Here is a 22,481-nt window from a genome sequence, read left to right as displayed (position 1 = left end):
CCTCAAAAGAGTCTTATTTTGATTACATCAGTAAGCTCTCATGTTCTATGATGTTGGATTTGGTCAGTAGGGAATACTAGCAAGAGAGAAGAGTGGGGTAGCTTGGGTATTCACTCCTTAAGATCCCTCCCTGAAAGGTCATCTCAGGCTGGCTGTGTTTCTCTTTGAAGGAGACAGCTCAAATCAAGCACCATCTCCATCAGCTTTCTCTGTCTCTGGCTGAGACACAGTTGTCTCTTTCCTCCCATTGTCTTTGCCTGCTTTTGATCCTTTTGATCCTTTTCCAAATTTAGGCATCCTGAAGGAAAAAAGGTTTACTTATCATTGATAGGTTTTATACCAATTGATATAATTAATGACTTTTGCACTAGTCATTGTTTTATATTGTTTTGAAATTAACTCAAGTAAAGGAAGTCCTGATGTGTACTTTTATTGTGATTATCCCATTCATACAGAAGAGGATAGAAAATGGATATGTGCAGTTTTCATAAACATAATCATAATGTGTCCACCATCTAGGTTAAGAAGAAACTCTGACCACTACTGTAGACCTCTATGCAGTTTTCTGTAGACACACCTTCCTCCTCCCCATTCACCCCTGCTGGGAGGAAATTGCTATCCCAATTTTCCTGTTATCCAACTCCCTGCTTTTCACCTTAGTTTCGAGATATGTAGGTATAAATCACACATTCTTCAATTTTGAAGAACTCAAGAGCAAGCACAAAGCTAGGTGTGTCAGGAATGGTCAAGATGGATGATCTTCTGGATGAATATCAAGATTGAGTTGCCCTCCTACAAGTTGTGGGAACCTTTGCTGGTGGAAGTTGGGGCAGAGCCAGGAGCACATCTAGTGCAATGCAGAACTCACCAGAACTCACTGGCAAGGCTGTATTATGGGTCAGAAGGAATATGGCCAGTGGCTGATCTCCCACTCACTGGACTTGAACAGAGCAAAGCAGAACCCTTCTGTGGGATCTATCAATCAATCTATCTATCTAGGACCATCCTAGGCATACCCAGGTGGTAGGATTCCAAGGGAACATGCACAGGTCCAGACAATTCAAGTAAAAATAAGAGTCTGACCATCTCACTCTTTGGTCTGATACTGGTTGATCATACCTCAGTTTTTCTTCTCTGACTCTCATTTTTCACAAATGACACTTCTTCTTCAAAGTAATCCATATTTGTTTGACAAATTTATACCATGAGGTGTCCAATTTTTAGACACTGTTTGACTTATATTTATCACTCAATCCTCCCATTATCCCTGGGTTTTAGGCATAATTGCTTCTGTTTTAAAAGTGAAAAGACTAGGGCACCTGGGTGACTTAGTCCTTAAGCATCTGCCTTTGGCTCAGGTCATGATCTCAGGGTCCTGGGATTGAGCCCCGCATCGGGCTTCCTGCTCAGTGGAGAGACTGCTTCTCCCTCTCCCACTCCCTCTGCTTGTGTTCCCTCTCTTGCTGTGTCTCTCTCTGCCAAATAAATAAATACATTCTTTTTTTTTATTTTTAATTTTTTATTAACATATAATGTATTATTAGCCCCCGGGGTACAGGTCTGTGAGTCGCCCAGGCTTACGCACTTCACAGCACTCACCATAGCACATACCCTCCCCAATGTCCATAATCCCACCACCCTCTCCCTACCCCCCTGCCCCCAGCAACCCTCAGTTTGTTTTGTGAAATTGAGAGTCTCTTATGGTTTGGCTCCTTCCCAATCCCATCTTGTTTCATTTTTTCCTTCCCTACTCCCCAAACCCCCATGTTGCCTCTCAAATTTTTCATATCAGGGAGATCATATGATAATTGTCTTTCTCTGATTGACTAAATAAATAAAATCTTTAAAAAAATAAAAAAAAAAGAAGTGAGAAGACTATTGCTTAGAAGGTATTTGTAACTGACCTAAGGTTGTACTGAGATCTGTGCTCTGGTCTTCTGACTTCAGACTCAGAACTTGTCCCGAGGACCGTGCCTGCTTCATTCTCCCTGTTGTCTCTCTTTTGGCTCCGCCAGCTGGGGAGCTGCCTGGTCTGAATGCCTGCCTTGTCCAACTCCTTATTTGGGTTTCATGGGACAGTGAGGTTGTTTGCTCTTCTTGGTCTTTTGGTCTGTGTCACTTGGAGAATCTGGTAAGCAAGTACTAAATCTGTTGAGATTCTAATTGGAATTGCACTTAATTTATGCATCCATTTGAAGCGAGATGCCATCTTTACAGAACTAAGTCCTTACAAGAACTAAGTCCTTACTTCTATGGACATTTCTATTTTTTTAAGGTATTTGTAAACATTTCCTAATAATCTTATTAATGTCTTGATTTATATAGATTAGATCGTAAGTAGCTTACAGTTTCATTGTTATTGTAAATAGCTTCTTTAAGAAGTTATTTTCTCCTTTTTATTTTTTAAAAAGATTTTATTTACTTATTTATTTGACAGACAGAGATCACAAGTAGGCAGAGAGGCAGGCAGAGAGAGATGGAGAAGCAGGCTCCCTGCTGAGCAGAGAGCCCAATGCAGGACTCGATCCCAGGACTCTGGGATCATGACCTGAGCCAAAGGCAGAGGCTTTACCCACTGAGCCACCCAGGCGCCCTATTTTCTCCTTTTTAAAAAATCAGTAAGGAACTAATTTTTCCCATATACATATATTAAAAGGTGAGCAATCCAGGGCTGGCTTGGCACATGCAGTGATGCTATAGAAGGCACAGGGCTTCTTTGGGCTTCCTTTGAACCATGTCCAGCCCATGGATGGTACCTTTCTGGCTACAAGATGGTTCCTCCAGCTGGAGGTACAGGTTCCTGCTTCCAGAAGGGAATGGATGAAATGGGAGAAGGAAGGAGAGAGTGACTGCTTCATTGACCACAGTGGCTTCTTCATCTGTAGGAACGCTCTCTGCCTCAAAGTCTGATTTTAGCAGAGCTATAGCAACTTAATTGTTATGTAACAAAAATATTTGTATTATAAATAAAATATGTAATTTTTATATCCTCTTACCCTCAAAATCTTTCTGACTTGTTTTAGATGTGTTTCTTGTAAACAGCATATGGATGAATTTTATAAAGATGCCATCTATCTTGGGGCGCCTGGGTGGCTCCGTTGGTTAGGCATCTGTCTTTCGCTCGGGTCATGATCCCAGGGTCCTGGGATCGAGCCCCCCCATCTGGCTCCCTGCTTGGCGGGGAGTCTGCTGCTTCCTTTCCCAGTCCCACTCCCTCTGCTCAGACTCTCTCTCTTTCTCTGAAATAAATAAAATCTCTTAAAAAATGCAGTCTATCTTTGCATCTTAAAGAGATTATTTAGTCCATTTGTACTTACTGCAAATACTCATATAACTTAATTTATAGCCATCTTCTGTTGTCTGCTTTCTATTTGTTTTTCTCCCTCTCCTCCCCCTCCTCCTCCTCCTCCCACTCTTCCTCCTTCATCTTTTTTTTAAGGTGGCTCCATGCCCAGCACCCTGAGGTCAAGACCTGGGCTGAGATCAAGAGTTGAACACTTAGCTAGCTAAGCCACCCAGGCGCCCCTGTTTTGCTTTTTAAAATGTCTCTTTTTTATCTTTTCTCTGTTCTTATTTTACATTAATTAAATTTTCTCATTCTGTATTTTCCTCCAAGCAGAAATTTAAAGTTTTAAGATTTTTTTCCCTATTCTTTCAGTAATTACTATTGAATTACTGAAACACTTAAATTTAGGTGTTAGGTGAATGAGCACATGAATGAATGAGTTGACAAATGTTAAATATAATCAGCATCTTTAACTTCTTTTCCAAACAGCGTAAAGACCTCATACCCCTTTAATCTACTCATTCCTTGCCAGGAGGGATGTGATATAATACTGCCCTTGACTGTTTTTGATACATTCTTTTTGTTGTCTGAAATTTAACTCTGATATCTTTAAAGATTTTATTTATTTTACCTGAGAGAGAGCAGGAAGAGGAGCAGAGGGATAGGGAGAGAATCTCAAGCTGACTCTGTGCTAAGCATGGAGCCAGACACGGGGCTCTATCTCATCACCCTGAGATATGACCTGAGCCAAAACCAAGAGTAGGATGCTTAACCAACCTAGCCATCCAGACATCCTTTACTCTGATGTGTTTAGATGAGAATTTCTTTTTCTTTATCCTGCTTTGTGTTTGTAGAGCTTCTTCGATCCAAGAATTCTTGTGTTTTCTTAATTCAGAAAATTCCTCAGCCGTTATATTTGGTATTTCTCTTCTATTACTCTATTTCTTCCTCTTGGAATTCTGTCTATACCTCAGATCAAAGTGTCTCTTAAATTGCTATTTTCCGTCTCTGTTTTCTATCTGAGCTGCATTTCAGATAACTCCATCAGACCTATCTTCCAATTTACTATTTCTCTCTGCAGCTATGTCTAATCTGTTTACTGGGGGGTTTATTTTAATGACTGTAACTTTGAATTCTGGAGGTTCACTTTGGGATTAAAAAATCTGTCTGATAATTTTTTGCTAAGCTCTTATTTTTGCCAATACTTTAATTGCCTTTTTTTTTGAAAGATTTTATTTATTTGACAGAGAGAGACACAGCGAGAGAGGGAACACAAGCAGGGGGAGTGGGAGAGGGAGAAGCAGGCTCCCTGATGAGCAAGGAGCCCAATGTGGGGCTTGATCCAAGGACTCTGGGATCATGACCTGAGTTGAAGGTAGACACTTAATGACTGAGCCACCCAGGCACCTCTTCAGCATGGTTATTAAATGCAGTTTTGGGTTACAGAATTTGACAGACACCTCCAGAGCAGTGAGCAGGAAAGCATTAACACAAGGGCTGCTCTTTACCGGGCCCTGCTTGGAGGGCTGGCTCTTGTCTGCCTTCTCAGAATTTGGCTTTGAAAATGTTCTTATGCTGATAAGTTTTTTGTTGTGTGCCTGCAGCGCTGAATTGCACCAAATCTGCTTGCCTAGACTTACACACAACGTGATTGCAGGTGGACACTTGCTTTTCTTCTGAGAATCTGTGTTGGTTGTGCAGGTGGAGAAAGTGCCTATGTGACCAGCCTCCAGTAAAAACCCTGGATTGTGGGTCTTCAGTGTCCTTCCCTGAGAAGAAACACTGCATATATGTTTGTAGGAGTGCTGACAATACTGCTTCGTCCTTGAGCCCCTCCCCCCCATCCTGTTGATGTTTGCTAGATTAGAAATACTGGCCAAGGTCGGATGAGGGGAGGCTTGTTTTGGAGATCCACTATCTGTTAGAGATAACATAGTCTTTCCCTTTTCTGATGCACAGGAGTGTCACAAACTCTAAACAAAGGGTTGCTGTAATTAGGAACACGCAAGTTGTCTGATGTGCACGTGAACCCTTTGATCTCACGACAGTGCCCTCCTTCATGTGTGATCACTCTGCAAAATCTGTGGACTAAGGTGTGGACATTGAGGAGAGTAACTCTGCAGCTGCCAGGGACCCCCCACCCCCACCCCCACCCATCCGTGATCCTCAGTAAAACTCTATGTAAATTCTATGGAGTGGCCTCTTTGTTTTCTGGTCTCAAAGTGCTTCTCAGTTTGGGGAAACTTTACTATCTTTCCCCCACCGTTGAACAGTGTTACTCTGTGTTCTCAGTGGCGGGAGGACATAGGACACCTGAGCCCAGATTCCTCCAGAGTCCACCCAATACGCCTTCGTCCCTTGCTGACACTGCTGTGGCTAAATGTAGCTGTGAGAGTCCTATGGATCCTTCCCGTGGAACACCGAGTGTGTGCGTGCCTGCGGGACTCCCAAGCAGGTGGATACGAATTTTAGGACTCAGCGCTCTGAATTCATGCTCCTGCTTCTACGGGGGCCTATTCAAGTTAGCCATGAACTTAAACATACACGAATCGGCAGTCGTGGGTACTTTCTCATGGGACAAATTCAGGGTTTCTATCTCATCGTCTGTCTTTAACAAATAATTTCCAAAGTGACGGCTTTATGTCATCTATTTCTCACTATTTACAAACAACAACAACAACAACAAAAGTCCAATTCTCAGTTTGGCCTGAGTTCAGTCTCTTACATCTGAATTGTAGGGAGAGGGGCTCAGAATCCCTGCCCCCTTTCACCTTCTGCCCGGGCATTTGGACCTCCAGTCCCAGAACCAGCCTCCAGGAGATTTTACTTTCAAGGTTGGCAACTCCAAACCCAGATGGGGGGCTGGGAGATGGAGGACCTTGGTAAATTTGCACTGACTCCCGCCCCCTGCCCCCACCTTGCCCAGCCGAGAGAAGTCCCCGGAATAACTAAGCAAGAAGCTGGGAGAAACAACAAGACAGTTTATTGACATCGCTGCTCACGAGGGGCTGTGAAGCAGGGTGGGATGGTGAAGGTGAGCCAGAAATGGGCAAGACTGGTATCCCGATTGGTGGCCGTGGCCATGGCCGGGGTGGGGTGGCAGAAGGACAAGGGGAGCTAGTGCAGGCTTCTTCCCCAGACCGGTCCTTCTCCCAGGAGCCAGAGGCAGGGATGCCCAGTCCAGGGAGAGACTAGGCATGGACACTCAGGAGAAGCACAGCTGGTTTTCCCTCACTTCCAGCAGTTTTTTCTGGTCTGTCTCCTAAGGGAGGCAGAGGGGCAAGATAGCGTGGGGAGAGGAGGTGCAAATTCTTTCCTCCAGAGCAGCTTCGTTCTGGAGCTAGATCAGCACTAGCCTCAGGGAACCTGATGCTAAGACCCCCAATGACCCCGCATGGATACAGACTTTCCTGGCTTCCTGGGGGTCTTAGTCCTGGGAGGCCACTTGGTCAGGGACAGGGGTTCTCTGGGCCAGGCCCCCACTGGGGTAGAAAGACAGACACGATGCCCCTTGGGACTCACTATAAGGGTCCTTTTCCCTCCCCAAGCCACATCTTGTCCATCTCTGCTCCTCTGGACACCCCTGCTGCCCAATACATAGACACAAAGTTTAGGGACTCACCTTCTTACTTTGGGACCTTCTCCAGCAGTACAGACAGAGGGGGACCAGAGATGCCAGAAACAGCAGAACCCAGACACCCAACAGCATGGCCTGAAAGCTTATGAACAGGGCCTGCGGACAGAGGGCCAGTCACTGTGCCGTCTGCTCTGTGCTCTCCCTCACTGCCAACACAGGGCCTCCCCCCTGCTTCATCCTTACACCCGTAGCTTCTGGCGGGGCTGAGGAAGGAGCCGTGCACGAGGGAGGGGGTGTGCACGAGTCTAGCACACAGAGAGCAGCCAGAAACCCCTCCTCTCAGGCCTCGGCGTCCTCCTCGGAACAGAGATGGGCTCGGGCTACCATTCGGTGCCCCGGCAGCCCCGAGGCTGGAGAGGACCCAGGAAGGATGTGCACGTAATCCCTCCGTAGCACTGTGCACCCCTGCAGTGCTGGTTCATTTATGATCATTTCAGGGTTTGTGTGTCCCACGAGTCTGGAACACCCCCAATCACGGGGACTGTTTCCGGTCTGTTCAGTGCCGCAGCTGCGGTGACAGTGGTCTAGCTGGGTATGTGGAACAGGGGACCCGGCCTTGCTCTTGCATCTTGGCCCTCCCCGCCCAGAGCCTGCCGCACCCCTTCCTCCGCCCACCCCCCCACCTACCTTCAGCATGCTCAGGTAGGAAAGGCACAGGTGCAGTCTTCTGGTTTCTTCTGGACTTGGAGTGGTCCGGGCCGCAGCGCCCCAGGACAAACCCGTTGAGGAGACTTGACAGATATAGTCTCTAAAATGAAACTTGTACTCGTGGAAATAACGAGCCCCAATGGCAACGGCGGCAATGGCCGTGGCGAAAGCTGCCAGGGCGAGCAGGGTCTTTAGCAAGGCCTGGTGAGGAGAGGAGGCAGAGTGAGACCCGGGAGGCCCCGTCTCCAGGAGCCCAGCCGGGGAGAGACGGGCACGCTCCGGGCAGGAGGCTGGGCTGGGGTGGCCTCCAGCTTCTGGGCCTGGCGTCCCGCCCCTGCCTTTCCCCAAACTCACCCAGTAGATGCCTCCCCGTTTCTCGTAAATGAAGGCGACGGCTCCAGCCAGCACAGCCTGGGGAGAGAGGGAAGCAGGACCAGGGCTAGCACAGGGGACGCAAGCCCTCCAGCTGTCTGCTTCCGTTTCCCTCGGTAACCCCCACAGACAGAGCCAACCATCGGCCCGTCCTTCCTGGGGACACTCCATGTGGACCTAAGGTTTTGAGCTAAGCTTTGTTGTCTGTAGGTAGGCCTGGGTCGGACTCCTGAGGCGTCAGGACCCTTTGATTTAGTGACATCGAAGAGCCTTCCTTCCCTTCTTCCCTTCTCCAAAACTGTCCTTTTAAAGCAGTGGTGCTTTACGGGGGTTCCGATGGGGGCGCAGAAGCCCTAGGTTGTTGGAGAAGCTCTCTGTGCAGGATGAGTCTGTGGGTAGCCTCTGGTCCAGGCACCTGTCCGGCAGTGCCCACCACCCGGGCTGACAGAACAGGATGTCTAGGGCATCCTGGAGGATGGACAGATTTGAATCCCATTTGGCGATGCTAGAACTAATCTGCATGTTTTGCCATTGGGGGGACGAGGATGATTATTCTGGCTCTTCTCTCCATCAATATGCTGTGAGTGCGGGTGTGCCGAAGGGCCTCCCGGTGCTACCACGACCTGCCCCCGAGCCCCTCTTGTAGATCGCACACACGCATCTGTAAACGTTTGCCACTGTTGTTCCGTGGCACCCATGGGATTCCCCCCACGTGGAGGACCCACAGAGGACAGTGGGAAATGACCAGGAGTTGCCCTCGTCTTGTAGAGTAGACACACTCCAGAACGTTCTGCCTGCCCAACTCAGGGCAAGTGTCTGGAAATGAGCCGGGACCCAGGTCTTTGGTTGACGTTTGCTGCTGAACATGGCGGGGAGGCGGCCAGGCTGGCGGGAAACCATGACCGCTGCCCGGGTGACTTTGGTCAGACCACCGTTTCCCTTGGCTATTTTCTCATCTGTAGAAACAGGGAATCAGCCTTGATAACTTCGGGGCTTTTCGACTAGGGGCACCTTTTACAGTATCCTGGTGATGACGGTGATGGCCTGTCCCCTCCGACTGGAGGCGAATCTGCCCCTTCTTGGCCCGTCCGCCATCCACCTGCCCGACTCACCACAGCCCCTGTCCAGAGGGCAGCTCCAGAGCCACGCAAGGTGCAGAAGTGGAAGAAGTAGAGGAAGCCTCCCAGGGCGCCACTCAGCACCCCCAGCACGATCTGTACCACCTGGAGGGAGATGAAGAGCCTGAGGATGTGGCTCCCAGACTCCTGGGCCCAGGAGCCACCTCAGGTGTGAACAGCTGGAACCACGAGAGAGAGAGGGGAGGGGACAGGGGGAGGGGGAGCAGCCCACACTGGGTCAGGCAGAGGGAGAGGGTGGCTCAGGGCTCCACTTCGTAGGACTTTAAATGGCCATGGCTCTCCCGCACCCTCCTAGCCCAAAGCCCACCCTCCTTCAGCTTTCACTGAGAAAGACAGTGAGTGAGTAAAAGAGTTGGAAACGGAGCACAGGCGATCCGGATTTCTAAGAAGATAAAACTGGCTGAGCTTCCAGTTCAGAGAGGCTGGCCATGGGTGTGCACAGCAGAAGCAGGGTCCTCTTTCCCTGACACAGGGAGCCTGAGGGCCCTTCCGGGCCCCTACTCACCCAGGAGGCCACCAGCAGCCGGCTCCGGCCCCCGGTCCGGGAGACGGCGTCTGGGGTGGGGGACTGAAGCTGGGAGCACGCGCGGACCAGGAGCGTGGCCAGAGCGGACTCCTGGTGGATGTGCACGTCGATGCGGGTGGGCTCTGGGGCCTCAGGGGCCACCTCACCACGGTCAGCTGTGTCCATGCGTGTGTCAGCTGTGTCCATGAGTGTGTCAGCTGTCTCCATGCATGCGGACATCTGCCTGAGAGAGAGGAAGGGAGAGGGACAGCGAGGGAAAGTTGGCAGACGTGTTCAAAGATCCCATTGGCCTTTGAAGCAGGTGGGGGGTCCCCGTCACAGAACAACGTTGCTGGCCCTTTCTCAAGGGTGTTGGGTCAGGATGGCCTGGCTCTGCTGGAGCTGTGGCGACGGCCGAGCCCGCTGGAGCCTCCCCCTTCACCCCAGGTCTCACCCTCCCACCGCGTCAGGGTCCCGCCGAAGCAGTGCCCCGCCGTCCCCACCTCTCCACCCTCTTCCGCCAGCCCGCCATCCTCATCCGTCATCCCCACCTTGAGGCATCCGGCTATGGGGCTGAACCCCAGGGCCCCAGGTCCTTTGCTGCAGCTACTCTGCCGATGGGCCTGGGGACACCCCTCAGCCCCTAAATACCTCGCTGTCCACCAAGAGTCTCGGCTCTGCCTATTCAAGTTGCTGCCCCCCGCCCCCCGCCCCAACAATGAAGGGACGCGCTGCAGGTGCAGGTGGAGGGCAAGGCCAGGCGGACTGGGCATCAAGCAGGGACACACTGGCCTCTGCTCCTGCCAGCTTCGGAGTCCATTCTCCACTGGCGGTTGGTCCCTCCCTCCCTCCCCAGCAAGTTCTGGGCCAGGCTTTGGCGGCCTGTGAGGGGTTGGGTGGGGAGTCCGGTGAGGAGGGGTCCTGGGAAAGGCCTGCCTGGTTGTCCCCTGCCTCACCTGCTCTCCTTAGGAGCCCCTGCTGGTGAGTGCGCCTGCAGGGATGGCCGGCTGGGCTGGGGTGGGCTGGGCTGGAGCTGGAAACCCAGCGGAAGGAGGAGGAGGTTGGTGGAACACCAGAAGGGCAGGGTTGGAGAGGGGCGTGGTGAACTTCAGCATCCTTTCGAGAAGACAGCCTGGCAGAGGGGCCCCTGTATGGGGGGTTTCCAGCTGCCTGCCCATCCCTGGGCTCCAGCCTAGAGCGTGCATGAGAGGTGGGGGGCCCGGGAGCCCGCAAAGCTGAGGCGCCGTGGGAGAGCCCAGAAGCTGTCTTCTCCCCCATGACCGCTTGGGCAGGTACTTTCTGAACACGGGTCTGCGGCTGCTGTGGGTGTGGGCCCCATCTGTGCTGTGAGAGTCAGTCGGAGTGTGTGCGTGCGTGCGTGCGTGTGTACTCACATGCGTGCACTCTGCCTTTCTCACCAGCCTGGTTATCAACTCAAGACGGAATCCCCCTAGAGGGGCCCTGTTGCCCCAGCTCTTTTCTGGGAAGTTGCAAAGCTGAAGGTCAGACCTTCCTCCCTCCACGCCTTCCCTCTACTCTTCTCTTTCCCAACTACGGGTCCCCAGCTGCGGGTGGATCCTCCCAGTCCTGCTCTGCTGAGGCTCCCAGAGGACAGCAGGTGAGCAGGGCCCCCCCAGGCCAGGTGGCCCCTTCCTAGGAGACTCTCGCCATTGGACCTTGCTCTCTTGAGGAGTCTCCAAGGCCAGTCCCCAAAGCCCCCATCCTATCTCCCAGGATGCTGCTCTCTCCTCATTCCCAGTTCCCACGGGACTTGCTAGGGGTGCGGAGGGATGCCCTCAACAGGGTGTGACCTGGGCGGGGGGCGTGTGTCTGGCTGCACACCGGGCCTGCCCGGTGCAATGGCTGATGCTCAGGCAGCTGGGTGGCGAGAGCTCCTCCAGAGTGGAGCTGGAAGGTGGAGGGCCCCGGCTGTGGCACGGGTCCTGCTCCTCTCTCCCCAGCCCCAGAAGCACTGGGAAGAGCAGGGCAGAGAGAATGGCCAGAGCAGCAGGGACAAGCCTCACACTGTGGAGCCCAGGGGGCATGGAGGGAGAGTCCTCATGGGACCGGCCTGGTCCAGCAGACAAGCAGGGGGCTTGGTTGAGCCCGGTTGGAGTGTGGTGGGGGAAGTGGTGGTGCCCAGGGGCTTAGGGAGCTGGAGCCCAAGGCACATTCAGGGCTGCCCCATGATGCTGGCTTCTGGGGCCCAAGGGGGAGATCCAAGCTGATGCAGGGCACACATCCTGGAGTATATCAGTGAACAAAGCTGAACCTACTTGTGCATCTGCAGAATTGTCCAACACCTGTGCTTTATACTCTGGCTTTAGAGTACTACTCTGCCCAGGTGGGTACAAGAATGACACTGCTCTGAAGGACATAGAATACAAGGGAAGACTGTAGGGTCGCCATCTTGCTGATGTTAGAATTGTTACAATGGTCATGATTTCCATCAGGGATGCTGAAGGAGGATGCCCATTAGAATTACTGTGGAGGATTGCTTTTGGGGCTGGGCAGGTTGATTCCAAAGTGCATATGGAGATGTAACCTAGCAAAAAAAAGGCAATAAAAGAAAAAATAACATGGGGGGTCATGAAATAGTTCAATTAAATATTAAACTCCATCCTCGTCATTAAAATCATGGTGATGGTGCCTAACCCACCACACTCAACAATAGAATATAAAGACTAGAATAGATCTGAATTCCCAGGAGAATTTTGGTTTTGCTCAGGAGAACATTTTAAATCAGTAGGAGAAAGATAATATATTCCTCGAACAGAACATACCCTTCAGAAGTTAACCATCTGGGGAAAGAAACCCCACAGCAACTTGGATCTGTACCTTCCAACTTACAAGATAAACCCCAGATGGATCAACATTTAAATGTGAAAACCGAAAGCATAACACTACTTAGAAGAAAACAGGGAAGAATTATTTTATAATCTTGATGTGGGAAAGTCCTTTTTAAGTATAATATAAAACCCAGAAATCAGAATAAAGATGGAAACTGGTTAACCAGAAAATAGATCACAAGTTGTAAAGAAATATCTGGAAATCCTGTCACAGATGATAATTTTTCGAATACCCGAGATCCTATACAAAACATAGCAGTAAAACAAGAAGGACTTGGCTGCGAACAGAGAGCTCACAAAAGAAGGAAAAAACAGTGTCTTAAACATATGAAAAGATGACCAGTCCAGTACCACTCATTGTAGGAGAGCTATGGATTGAAACTATACTGGGATAGTCACAGAAAGCAGATCAGTGGTTGCCTTGGGCCAGAGGTCGAGGGGTTTATTGGGGACAAAACATTATGGAGTTTTTGCATATAGAAATGCTCTCTACTGTGATGGCGGTTGGGGTTGTACGAATGTATGAATTTGTTAAACCTCACTGAGATGCCCCCTGAAAAGGGGGCATTTTGCTGCATAAAACTGATTAAAATCAGTTTAAAATAATAAGATGTAATTTTCCTGATAGACATTTGAAAAAGATTAAAAAGCGGCACCTGGGTGGCTCAGTGGGTTAAGCTGCTGCCTTCAGCTCGGGTCATGATCTCAGGGTCCTGGGATCGAGCCCCACATCGGGCTCTCTGCTCAGCGGGGAACCTGCTTCCCTCTCTCTGCCTCCTTGTGATCTCTCTCTGTCAAATAAATAAATAAAATCTTTTTTAAAAAAAAGAAAAAGATTTAAAAATTTGCTGACACCTCCTGCTGGCCATGGAGAGGGGCCGTGGACGTGCTTTGACCTTGCTTCTGCTTGTGGATGGCCTGGGGTAGCCCCACACAGGGCGGTATCTATTAAAATGACACATGCAAGTTCCCATTGACCTGGTGATTCCCCATTGTTTGCAAGAGGACATCGATGTCTGTCAATAGGGGCTGCCTGAGGGGCACTGGGTGGCTCGGTTAAGCCTTTGCCTTCGGCTTGGGTCAAGATCCCATGGGCCTGGGATGAAGCCTCACATTGGGCTTCCTGTTCTGAGGGGAGCCTGCTTCTCTCTCTCTCCCTCTGTCACTCCCCCTGTTTATGCTCTCTCTCTCTCTTCTCTCTCTCAAATAAATAAATACAATCTTAAATAAAATAAGAGCCTGCTGGAAACGATCCTGATGCATTCCAATAACGGAACGCTGCGCAGCCAGACACATGAGTGAGAAAGCATTCTATGGACTGATGTACAATTATCTTCAAAACATAGTTCGGTGAACAAATCATTGTGTAGACGGTGTGTTTAGTCTCCTGCTCTTTGTGGGAAAGGGGGGGAGGAGATTATATTTTATATGTTTCCCTCTACAAAATAATGTCATTGTAGGATATGTAAAAAATGATAACTTTAGTTTCCAACTAAAAGGAAACTAGGTGACTGGGAAGGAAAGATGGGAGGGAGGGTTTTAAAGTCTATCCCTTTGTATCTTTTGAATTTTTTAACCATATGGAAGTATTATGTATAAATATATATACTAAGTCCCTGAACTAATTCAGATTCCTTTCCTTGCCCAACCTGAGACTTAGACAGACTGTGTCCGACCGTTCTGGGGAGAGGTCCAGGAATAGATGTGGTAAAGAACTCTGGAGCTGATTTGGGTTTGCTTCCCAGATTAAGGCCGCTGTGACACTGCTACCTGCTCTGGGAAGACCCTTTGGATCTTGACAAGGGACTGTTCTCTCCCTTTACTCATGCAACATGTTCCTTTTTATCTTCGCTGCTTCCCAGACCTCACTTTTGTACATCTTCTTCCCAGCAGGCAGGATGCCCCAAAACGTGGTGACCGTGAATGGGGTCGATGTGGCCTCTACGCTGTCCCAGCCCAGCCACATCAACATCCACATCCACCAGGAATCAGCTTTGGCTCAACTGTTAAAAGCTGGGGCTTCCCTGAAGGAGGTCTTTTCTCACCCTCGGGACACGGCCCCTTCCAAGGCCAGGATGAGCTACGGGCAGCTGACATTGGGGGTAAGAGGAGTGGGTGCTACAGAGGAAGGTAACTCCCCTTCAACGGGATGAAAAAAAAAAGTGGGTTGAGTCCTCATGAGAACTTACTCTTTGTATCTCATCTTTTTTGGGAAAAGAAGGTTCTGGTAGGTTGCCCCACACATTTAGATGGAAAAGAACGATGGGCCTGTTCGTTGGTACAGTGGGGGTGGTCCCAGTCGGAGGCGGGGGACGGGGGACTGTTAGCGGAGTTTCATGGAACCCTGGTGGACGGAGGGCCCGCAGATGCGAGACAATATTATAGGCACTTCGGGGAAAACTACAGAGAGTCCTTGGGCTCTAGCCTACAAGAGCTCAGCATCCGTCAGAAGGGATCACACCACCATACACATGCCTGGAATGAAAGGAAGAGCAGGTAACATTCCTAGGGTTCGACCCGCGGCCGTTGGCATCTGAGCCAGACTTGGGTGGAGGAGGAGCATGTGTAGACAGAGAGAGGTGAAAGATGGAAGGAAAGGAAGGCCAGGTCAAGAAACATGGCAGGAGCAGGGGTGAAGGAGCCAGAAAGCACTGGGCAAGTTCTTTCAGAGTGAAGAGAATGGGACTCAGGGCAGATCGGACTGGAAAGGCAGCCCAGGGCCCTACTGCTCAGAGTCTTGACTGACAAGGTGAGAAGCGTCCTGCCTGAATCAGCGTCAGCAGTGGGAAGGCTGCCTCCCTGTTTCCGAACCTGCCTCCCAGCCAGGAGGGGTCCAGGGAAGAAGGGTGGAGCGTCTGCGCCTGCCCGGGCCCATCAGAAATGACAAGGAGGGAGGAGTGTCCGTCATCTGCAGATGACATCTCCATGACTTGGGGGTGAGTGGGCTTGGGGCGCAAGGAGGGAGAGGAATCCAAGAACATGGTGAGGTTGGCATGTCGGTGACCCGGAGCCCGAGGGCCTGGAAGGTGGGCCAGGCAGACACTGGAAGTGCGGGCGAGGAGTGGAACTTGGATGTGACAGATCTGAGGTGCCGGTGGGCTGAGCAGGTGGTGACCGCCAAGAGGGAGTGACAGCCGGGTTCTCCAGGAAGCAGACGTGAGTCAGAGTTAAATGTGCCAAAGGTTTGTTGGAGGGTCACACCTAGGAATGAGAAAGGAGGGAGCAAGATGGGGCAAGGGGAGCCACCAGATCCTGACGCAGGCCTGACGAGGGCCCGCGGGGAGCTCGGGAGCAGGGACGGCCTCTTCATGGGAAGCTGCGCTGGGTGGAAATGGCTGTTGCATTCACGGCCTGCCTCACCGAGGGCTCGGTGGCTGTCCCCGAAGAGTAACTGTGGCTTGAAAGGTGAAGGGACCTTGGAGCCGACGAGCCCTGAAGGCCGCCCGCTGACCCTCCTTCTTGAAAGGGGTCCTCTCGGCTTCTCCTGGACAAGACGGTGGGATTCTTAAGGGGGGGTCATCCCTCCAGTGGGATGACCAAGAGTGGAAGTGAGGAAGAAGTCATGATAAAAAGCCAGTCATGTCAGAGGGAGGGGAAGAGAGCCAAGACACGCTGGATGTGAAGGGGACGGAACCTTTCATAATCAGAGGTGCAGAGAGGTCAAGACAGGAAAAGGAGAGGACAGCCAGCTAGGCGGGAGCTGGGTGGCCTGTCCTGGGGCGTCTGGGCTGGGGGGAAGGGAGTTGGCTTCTCACTCTGTCTTGCAGGTGATCCAGACCCTGCTGGGGGCCGTGAGCTGCGCTCTGGGGGTGCTGCTCTCCTTCGGGCCCTGGACTAAGCTGCGTGCTTCTGGCTGTGCCTTCTGGGCGGGGTCTGTGGTGAGTGAGGAAGGGGCTGTAAGCCTGGTGTCAGGCAAGTGGTTCTGGGCAAGGGATCTGGGGCAGGGATTTGGGGAAGAAACCAAAGACCTGGATCCGAATGCCCTTTGCCATGAGGAAGCGGCCTTAAGGGGCGAGCAAATCCCTGCTGCTCCCTTCTGCAGGCCAGGCTGGGCAGGTGGGGCAGCTGGGACGGAGTCCTGTCCATGTGCTCCGTGTCTTTGCCAGTCCCTTGGATTCTGCTTTGAATCGGCTGTCCTGGGAAGGGGTGGGGTGGTCGCTTCAGGAGAGTCAACTAGAATCCTTTTCTGGCATCTTCTCTCTTCAGGCTGTTGTAGCAGGAGCTGGGGCCCTCGTCCATGAGAAGCACCGGGGCAAACTCTCCGTGAGTCTTGGGTGTCCTCTGCCCCCTCCTATTCTGTTTTTCTGCTCTATTTTTCTGTCTTCTTCCCTTTGGTTCGTAATGTCTCAGGATCTTATCTGGAGGGCTGGGGAGGGTTTCCTGGGGCAGGAAGTGAGGAAGGAGAGACAGGTTTGGGGCCAGGACCTCGTGGCTCTCACTAAGGAGGTTCTGTACCCTGCATTTTTCCTTTCTAGGGCTGTGCATCAGGTCTGCTGACGCTGGCCAGTGTCGCCACAGCCATGGCTGTCCTTGTCCTCTGTGTGAACAGCCTGGCCATGCCAAGTGATGGTTTCATTTACATCGACTCCGCCTGTGACTCCCCAGATCTTCCCAACACGACTGCCGGGTACAAAGAGAGGTGGCAAAGGACTCGCACATCATGGTGGGGTGAAGACAGTTGCAGAGCCTACATGCAAATGCTGATGGTGAGAACGGGGTCCAGTCTTCCAGCGACCCACACACGGCCTGTTCCCAAGGAGCTGGGGCACTGGCAGGCAGAGATGTAGATTCTTGGAGTGTGGGCCTCATCCTAGTCTGTGGTTCAAGAGGTTTTAACTTAAGCTGGAGATATTTCTCAGACCCTCACGGCATAAGAATTTCTGACTCAAAGGAGATGATGTGCAAAGAGCAGTTAATGAGGATGTCACAGAACATCCTTCTATCTTTTCCGGTGTGCGGCTGTCCTAGTTACGTACTGCTGCATAACACAACACCCAACATGCTGTGGCTGAGGACCATCATGTATCATTACTTCTCCCAGTCTGTGGGCTGGCTGGGCTCAAAGCAGTCTTCCCTTGGGTTTTCTCGTGCAGTTGCAGTCAGATGTCAGTTGGGGGGGTGGGGGGGTGAGGCCATGTGTGAGCTTGGTCAGGTCAGATCTTCAAGATGGCGGGATGTCCAAGATGGTGCTCACATGGCTGGGAGCTCAGCTGATTCTGTCCACCAGAGAGCCTACAATGGCTTCTCCATCTGGCTTGGGCTTCTCAGGGCATCGCAACTAGGTTCTAACAGGAAGTTTCTCACTGCGAATATTTCAGTAGGTGGGAAATGGAAGCCACCAGGCCAATGAGAGGCTACCGCTATGACTGGCTTAGTGTCACCCCCAGTGTACCTTTTTGTTGTGCAAAACAGTTACAGGCTGTTCCAGATTCTAAGGGTGAAGAAATAGACCCAGCTCTTCACAGGGTGTGGTCGGGTCACATGGCAGACAAGTCAATGGGGTAGACGCTATGGCTGCCCCATGGTTGGAAAACGCCATCTGCTTTGGTGGGAAGCGGTCAGTTGGACAGAGTCTGGTACCTGGCTGGGTTGCTAAGGTGGTAGCAAGAGCAGAATCAGAGGAGCAGACTCCTGACTGTGTCGTTTTGCTTCCCGCATCTCCAGGATTTGTTCCTAGGCATCCGTGCTCTGCTCCTGGCTGTCTGTGTTCTGCAGCTGATCATATCCTTGGCTTCCCTGAGCATGGGGCTTCGAAGCTTGTGTGGCCAGAGCTCCCGGCCCCTGGTGAGCTGTCGGGGAGGGGCCGGGGAAAGAATGGGTTTGTTTGGTGAAGCTCTGGGGACAGGGAGGGACATCAGGGCCAGGAGCATCACTCGGCTTCTTTCCAGCACTCAGCTGTGTCCTTCGCCATTTGGGGAGCGTGTGCTTTCACCGTGTTTGGGTTAGCTGCTGCCCTCCACCCCTTCAGGACCTCCTTTGGGCTTCCTGTCCCAGATCTCTGGGTAGCTCCCCCTCCTCTATACCTTTTCCTTCCCCTCCTTCTTTCTTTTACCTGATTTCAAGTTCTAGGAAGCTAACTAGGCCCCATCTTTTACCCAGCAATGATTGATTTCCCCTGTTTTTGTTTTTGTTTTTGTTTTGTTTCAGAATGAGGAAGGGTCAGAGAAAAAGCTACTGGGGGAAAACTCAGTGCCTTCCTCCCCTGCCAAGGAGAAGACTGTGGCTACCATCATCCTGTGAGCTGCTGCAGAGCCTGCCTGGGCCTCCGCATGCCCCCGGCCAGAGTAGCCCAGGGCCTCTGGAGAGGACAAAGTCCCCTCCCCATGACTCCTCACTGCCCTGCCCCTCACACCTGCCTGTCCTTTGGTCACTGTTCCAGCCTCCTCCTCTTCCCACTCCAATGGCCTCAATTCAAGGAACAGGTGTTGTCACCTTTTCTCCGATGCTGATTAAACAGAAACAACAGAAAAAATAATTTTGGCCAGAAAAGAGGTGGTCTCCCTTGCTTCTGCTCATGGTGTGCCATGAAAATGCCTTTCTCTGTGCTGATATGTTTGGCTTTAAATGTGGGCCAGTTTGGGGCATGGAAACCAGGTCCCAGTAAGACTAAATTTAATTATGTTCCACTCTATATCCCAAGGGGCAAACTTCCTTTCTACGATTTCCTTGTGTTCTAAGTAAAGTGAAAGTAGCTGTCATAGACTTAGAATCTTTTTGCCTGCTGAAATTGTCTTTAAGCATCTGTAATTTTGACTATAACTTTCTGGGCAGGGGTTATAGAACTATGTGAGGCATGAAACAAGACTGTTTCCTTTCTCCTTCCCTCTCACCCTCCCTCCCTCTCTCCCTCCCTTCCTTCCTTCCTTCCTCCCTTCCTTCCCACGGTAGAATTTATTTGCTCTCTACAACTGCACACATGCACACACACACAAACACACACATTCTCACACACCCCCGCATTATTCTTCACTTTCTTTTTAAATGATATGAAGAATTTTAAAAATGTTTTTCATTTCCTTTATACCCCTATTAATATATACTATACATATACAGATAAAAGCATTTCTGAAAGGTAAGAAAGAAGGTTATGGTCTTTAGAATTAACAAATGATTGTTATTCTGGCTTTTTTCCCCTTCTGATTCCTTCTGATTCCAACACCGTCGACAGGCTAGCATCTCCGTGTGGCTTCATGAAATCTCCGTGAGGTAGGGTTTATCCCTCCTTGGCAGACCACGGGGGAAGAACTAGTCTTCAAATCCAGGCAGACTGCCCCCGAGCCCCCACCTTCACCCACCGCACGGTGCTGCCTCACGGGGCCGTGCTGAGCAGGTGCAGAGCCGCTGGAATGAGTGAGGCATGGCCCTGTGTGGCGCCTTCAGGATGCGGGGCCTGCGTCTCTCTCCCCAGGGCTCCTTCACCGCCTAGTCCGTAGACAGAGGTTTGTAAATAAGCTTGTGTAAGAAAAGGCCACAGAGATGCCCCAGAGGCATGTTCAGAGTATTGGAAAGGGGTTGGTAAATTTCACCCTGAGGGTCAAATCCGGTCTGTCGCTTATTTCTGTAAATAAAGTTTTATTGAAATACAACCACAGCCATTTGCTCACATACTGTCTATGCTCCAAGGGCAGAGATGAGCAGTCTCAACGGAGACTGCATGGGCCACAAAGCCTGAAAGCTTTACTACCAGGTCTTCTGGGAACCCCAGGGGGGTGGGCGGGGAGTGGCTAGTTTTATTGGGTGATTGACGGGAGCCTCAAGTGTGAATCTGTCCCAGATGCGCTGGCCTGTGGCATAGGAAACTCGGGCAACTTGGAAAGCTTGCTGGAGATACACACTCTGCCCCGCCCCAGACCCACTGAATCAAAATTTCCATTTTCACAAGATGCACGAGGTGGTCCTTCCTGCGCTGAGTGCAGTTTGAGAAGCGTGGGGAGAGATGATCACGTGTCTGACTTGCTGGGTGTATTCAGATATGGAACGAGCCTCCTTGCGTTTCATCATTTCGTTTTAATTCTTTGTAAGAGCTCGGTAGATGCTGTTAACTTCTGTGCACCAGTCCATTTATGGCCAGGTCAGATAGAAGTGTTTTTCATTTTTCATACTAAATGTCATGTAAATAAATGTCAGCTTGGTAGTTTTTTTGTTTGTTTGTTTTTGTTTTTTGGATGTTTTTGCATGAAATAGTCTTTTAATGTCGGAGACTGGCAACTTCTTTTTCCCCCCTGAAAGTTGCTAAGTCTCTGAGGGAAGGTGGGGCTGATCCCTCTCTCTGGCCCTTTTCTCCCCATCCCGTGACTAGCCCTGGAAGTTTCTGAATCTTGTCCTTTTCTGTAGGAAATCAGATGCCAAACCCTTCTCTCCTGCTCTTGTTTACTTAGAAAAGTCCACAGTTATTGGTCTGTCTGCATGGTTCCATTTTGGTGTTGAAACTGTGTATATACAGATGGAAACAACCTCCGGAACCTGACATGGGGTCAGGCAAGTAATCCCAAGTCGGTTTGTATTTGCTGGAGGATTTAAAACCAGAGTACAAACAGGAAATGGCTTCGTTCTCTAATCACTGCTGTATTTTGTTTTGAAGCCCAACGCAGGGCTCGAATTCAAGATCAAGACCTGAGCTGAGATCAAGAGCCGGAGGCTCGATTCCCTGAGCCTCCCACACACCCCTCGAACCGCTGCTATTAACTGTGTTTTGTCAACTCCCCATTTTCTTGTTGGATATGGGGTCCTTTAGCATCAGGACCAGATTCCAGATTCCATAACCTGGAAATGGCCTCACATTTAGTGTTCAAGACCCGGTGCTGTTCATTTTCAAACTCCACTTCCCCCTCTGGCGTAGACTGGGCCGCTGGACTGGGAGGGCCTGGGACCTGGAAGAGGGATGAAGGGCAGGGCCTCCTTAGGGACTGGGTTGGGGCTTTCTCTGCTCAGCTCCAACCAGCGCATGTAGAGAGGTGGGTGGTGTCTGTCCTTGCTCAGTCTGGGAGGCACCTGGTGATTTCCCCATCCTCCGCTCCGTTAGCTACCCAGGGCAGGGGCAGTTGGGCAAACTTCCTGGGAAAGCATCCCCGTGTTCCTTCACTATTTCTTGGTCTTGTGAAAAGCACGGTCTCTTTGGAAATGCTTCTGGATATCTGACTGGTTAAACCCCATTGTCTCAAATTGAGCAAAGAAGGCCCTGGAGACTCCAAACCAAAGAACTGTTCATTAAAAATGTGCAATGAAGGTTTAGGAGAAACTGTCAACTCTTATTTTAAAAAAGTCCTTCTCAGGTAAGAAGGAGACATCACAACTGTTCGTTTTCAACGCTAGGAGCTGCTATGAACTTCTTCAGTATTTACCTACTGAGTTCATTTCTCTCCCAGCCCCTCTAGAGGCCACGCCTTCATGAGGATTTCTGGTTTATTATTATCTTTGATCAAGTATTATTTTTTATTATTATTTATTTTATTATTTTTAAATTATAATTATTTTTATCCCCTTGGTATCTTAAAAAAAACCACTTGTACACTTAATCAAATAATTCTCTATCTGAAAAATATAATGCCTTTAGAATGCTCCTTGTTATACGATCTCCTTGTCTTAAATTTCAGATTCTGTCTTGGATTATTTTATTCTCTCGGATTAGATGTCTTACTTTTTTGTGTGTACTCAATGTTTGCTTAGATCTGCTCATGTTTTTACTAAGAACAAAAAGCTCTCAGATGAACCATGAGAGACTCTGGACTCTGAAAAACAATCTGAGGGGTTTGAAGGGGCGGGGGGGTGGGAGGTTGGGGTACCAGGTGGTGGGTATTATAGAGGGCACGGCTTGCATGGAGCCCTGGGTGTGGTGAAAAAATAATGAATACTGTTTTTCTGAAAATAAATAAATTGGAAAAAAAAAAAGCTCTCCTTTTCTTCTTGTAATTCTGGGCTTGTTTTTGATACTGCTTTTTCTTCTTCCTTAAGGTATATATTTTCTAATTTCTTTAAAAGTAAAGGTCTCTTGGTGGTAAACCTTCTCACTTTATCTTGATCAGAATATTCTTTATCATACCCAGCT

The 22,481-nt window shown here is 50.3% G+C and overlaps 2 protein-coding genes across 3 annotated transcripts; one reads left to right on the top strand and one right to left on the bottom strand.

Annotated features, from left to right (window-relative positions):
- Positions 1–6,247: 6,247 nt before the first annotated feature.
- Positions 6,248–10,702, bottom strand: TMEM176A (transmembrane protein 176A). The gene is given in 8 exon segments (XM_044244651.1): positions 6,248–6,548; positions 6,909–7,019; positions 7,551–7,772; positions 7,926–7,982; positions 9,056–9,166; positions 9,588–9,831; positions 10,544–10,611; positions 10,613–10,702. Coding segments are annotated over 8 exon segments (960 nt in total). The 3' UTR covers positions 6,248–6,491.
- A 389-nt stretch (positions 10,703–11,091) lies between these two features.
- TMEM176B (transmembrane protein 176B) lies at positions 11,092–18,925 on the top strand. 2 transcript variants are annotated; one of them, XM_044244649.1, is made up of 7 exons: positions 11,092–11,205; positions 14,330–14,538; positions 16,204–16,314; positions 16,643–16,699; positions 16,912–17,142; positions 18,101–18,220; positions 18,584–18,925. In XM_044244649.1, the coding sequence occupies exons 2-7, from the start codon at positions 14,335–14,337 to the stop codon at positions 18,674–18,676; spliced, it is 816 nt and encodes a 271-aa protein (XP_044100584.1). In that variant the 5' UTR covers positions 11,092–11,205; positions 14,330–14,334; the 3' UTR covers positions 18,677–18,925. The 2 variants fall into 2 exon arrangements, with proteins under 2 accessions (XP_044100584.1, XP_044100583.1); XM_044244648.1 differs by having other exon boundaries at positions 14,327–14,538.
- Positions 18,926–22,481: the final 3,556 nt, after the last annotated feature.

The sequence above is a fragment of the Neovison vison genome, chromosome 4 (assembly GCF_020171115.1).
Source record: "Neovison vison isolate M4711 chromosome 4, ASM_NN_V1, whole genome shotgun sequence".
Lineage (NCBI taxonomy): Eukaryota > Metazoa > Chordata > Mammalia > Carnivora > Mustelidae > Neogale > Neogale vison.
Note: the sequence above shows the minus strand (reverse complement) of the source record. Positions and strands in the feature narration are given on the sequence as shown.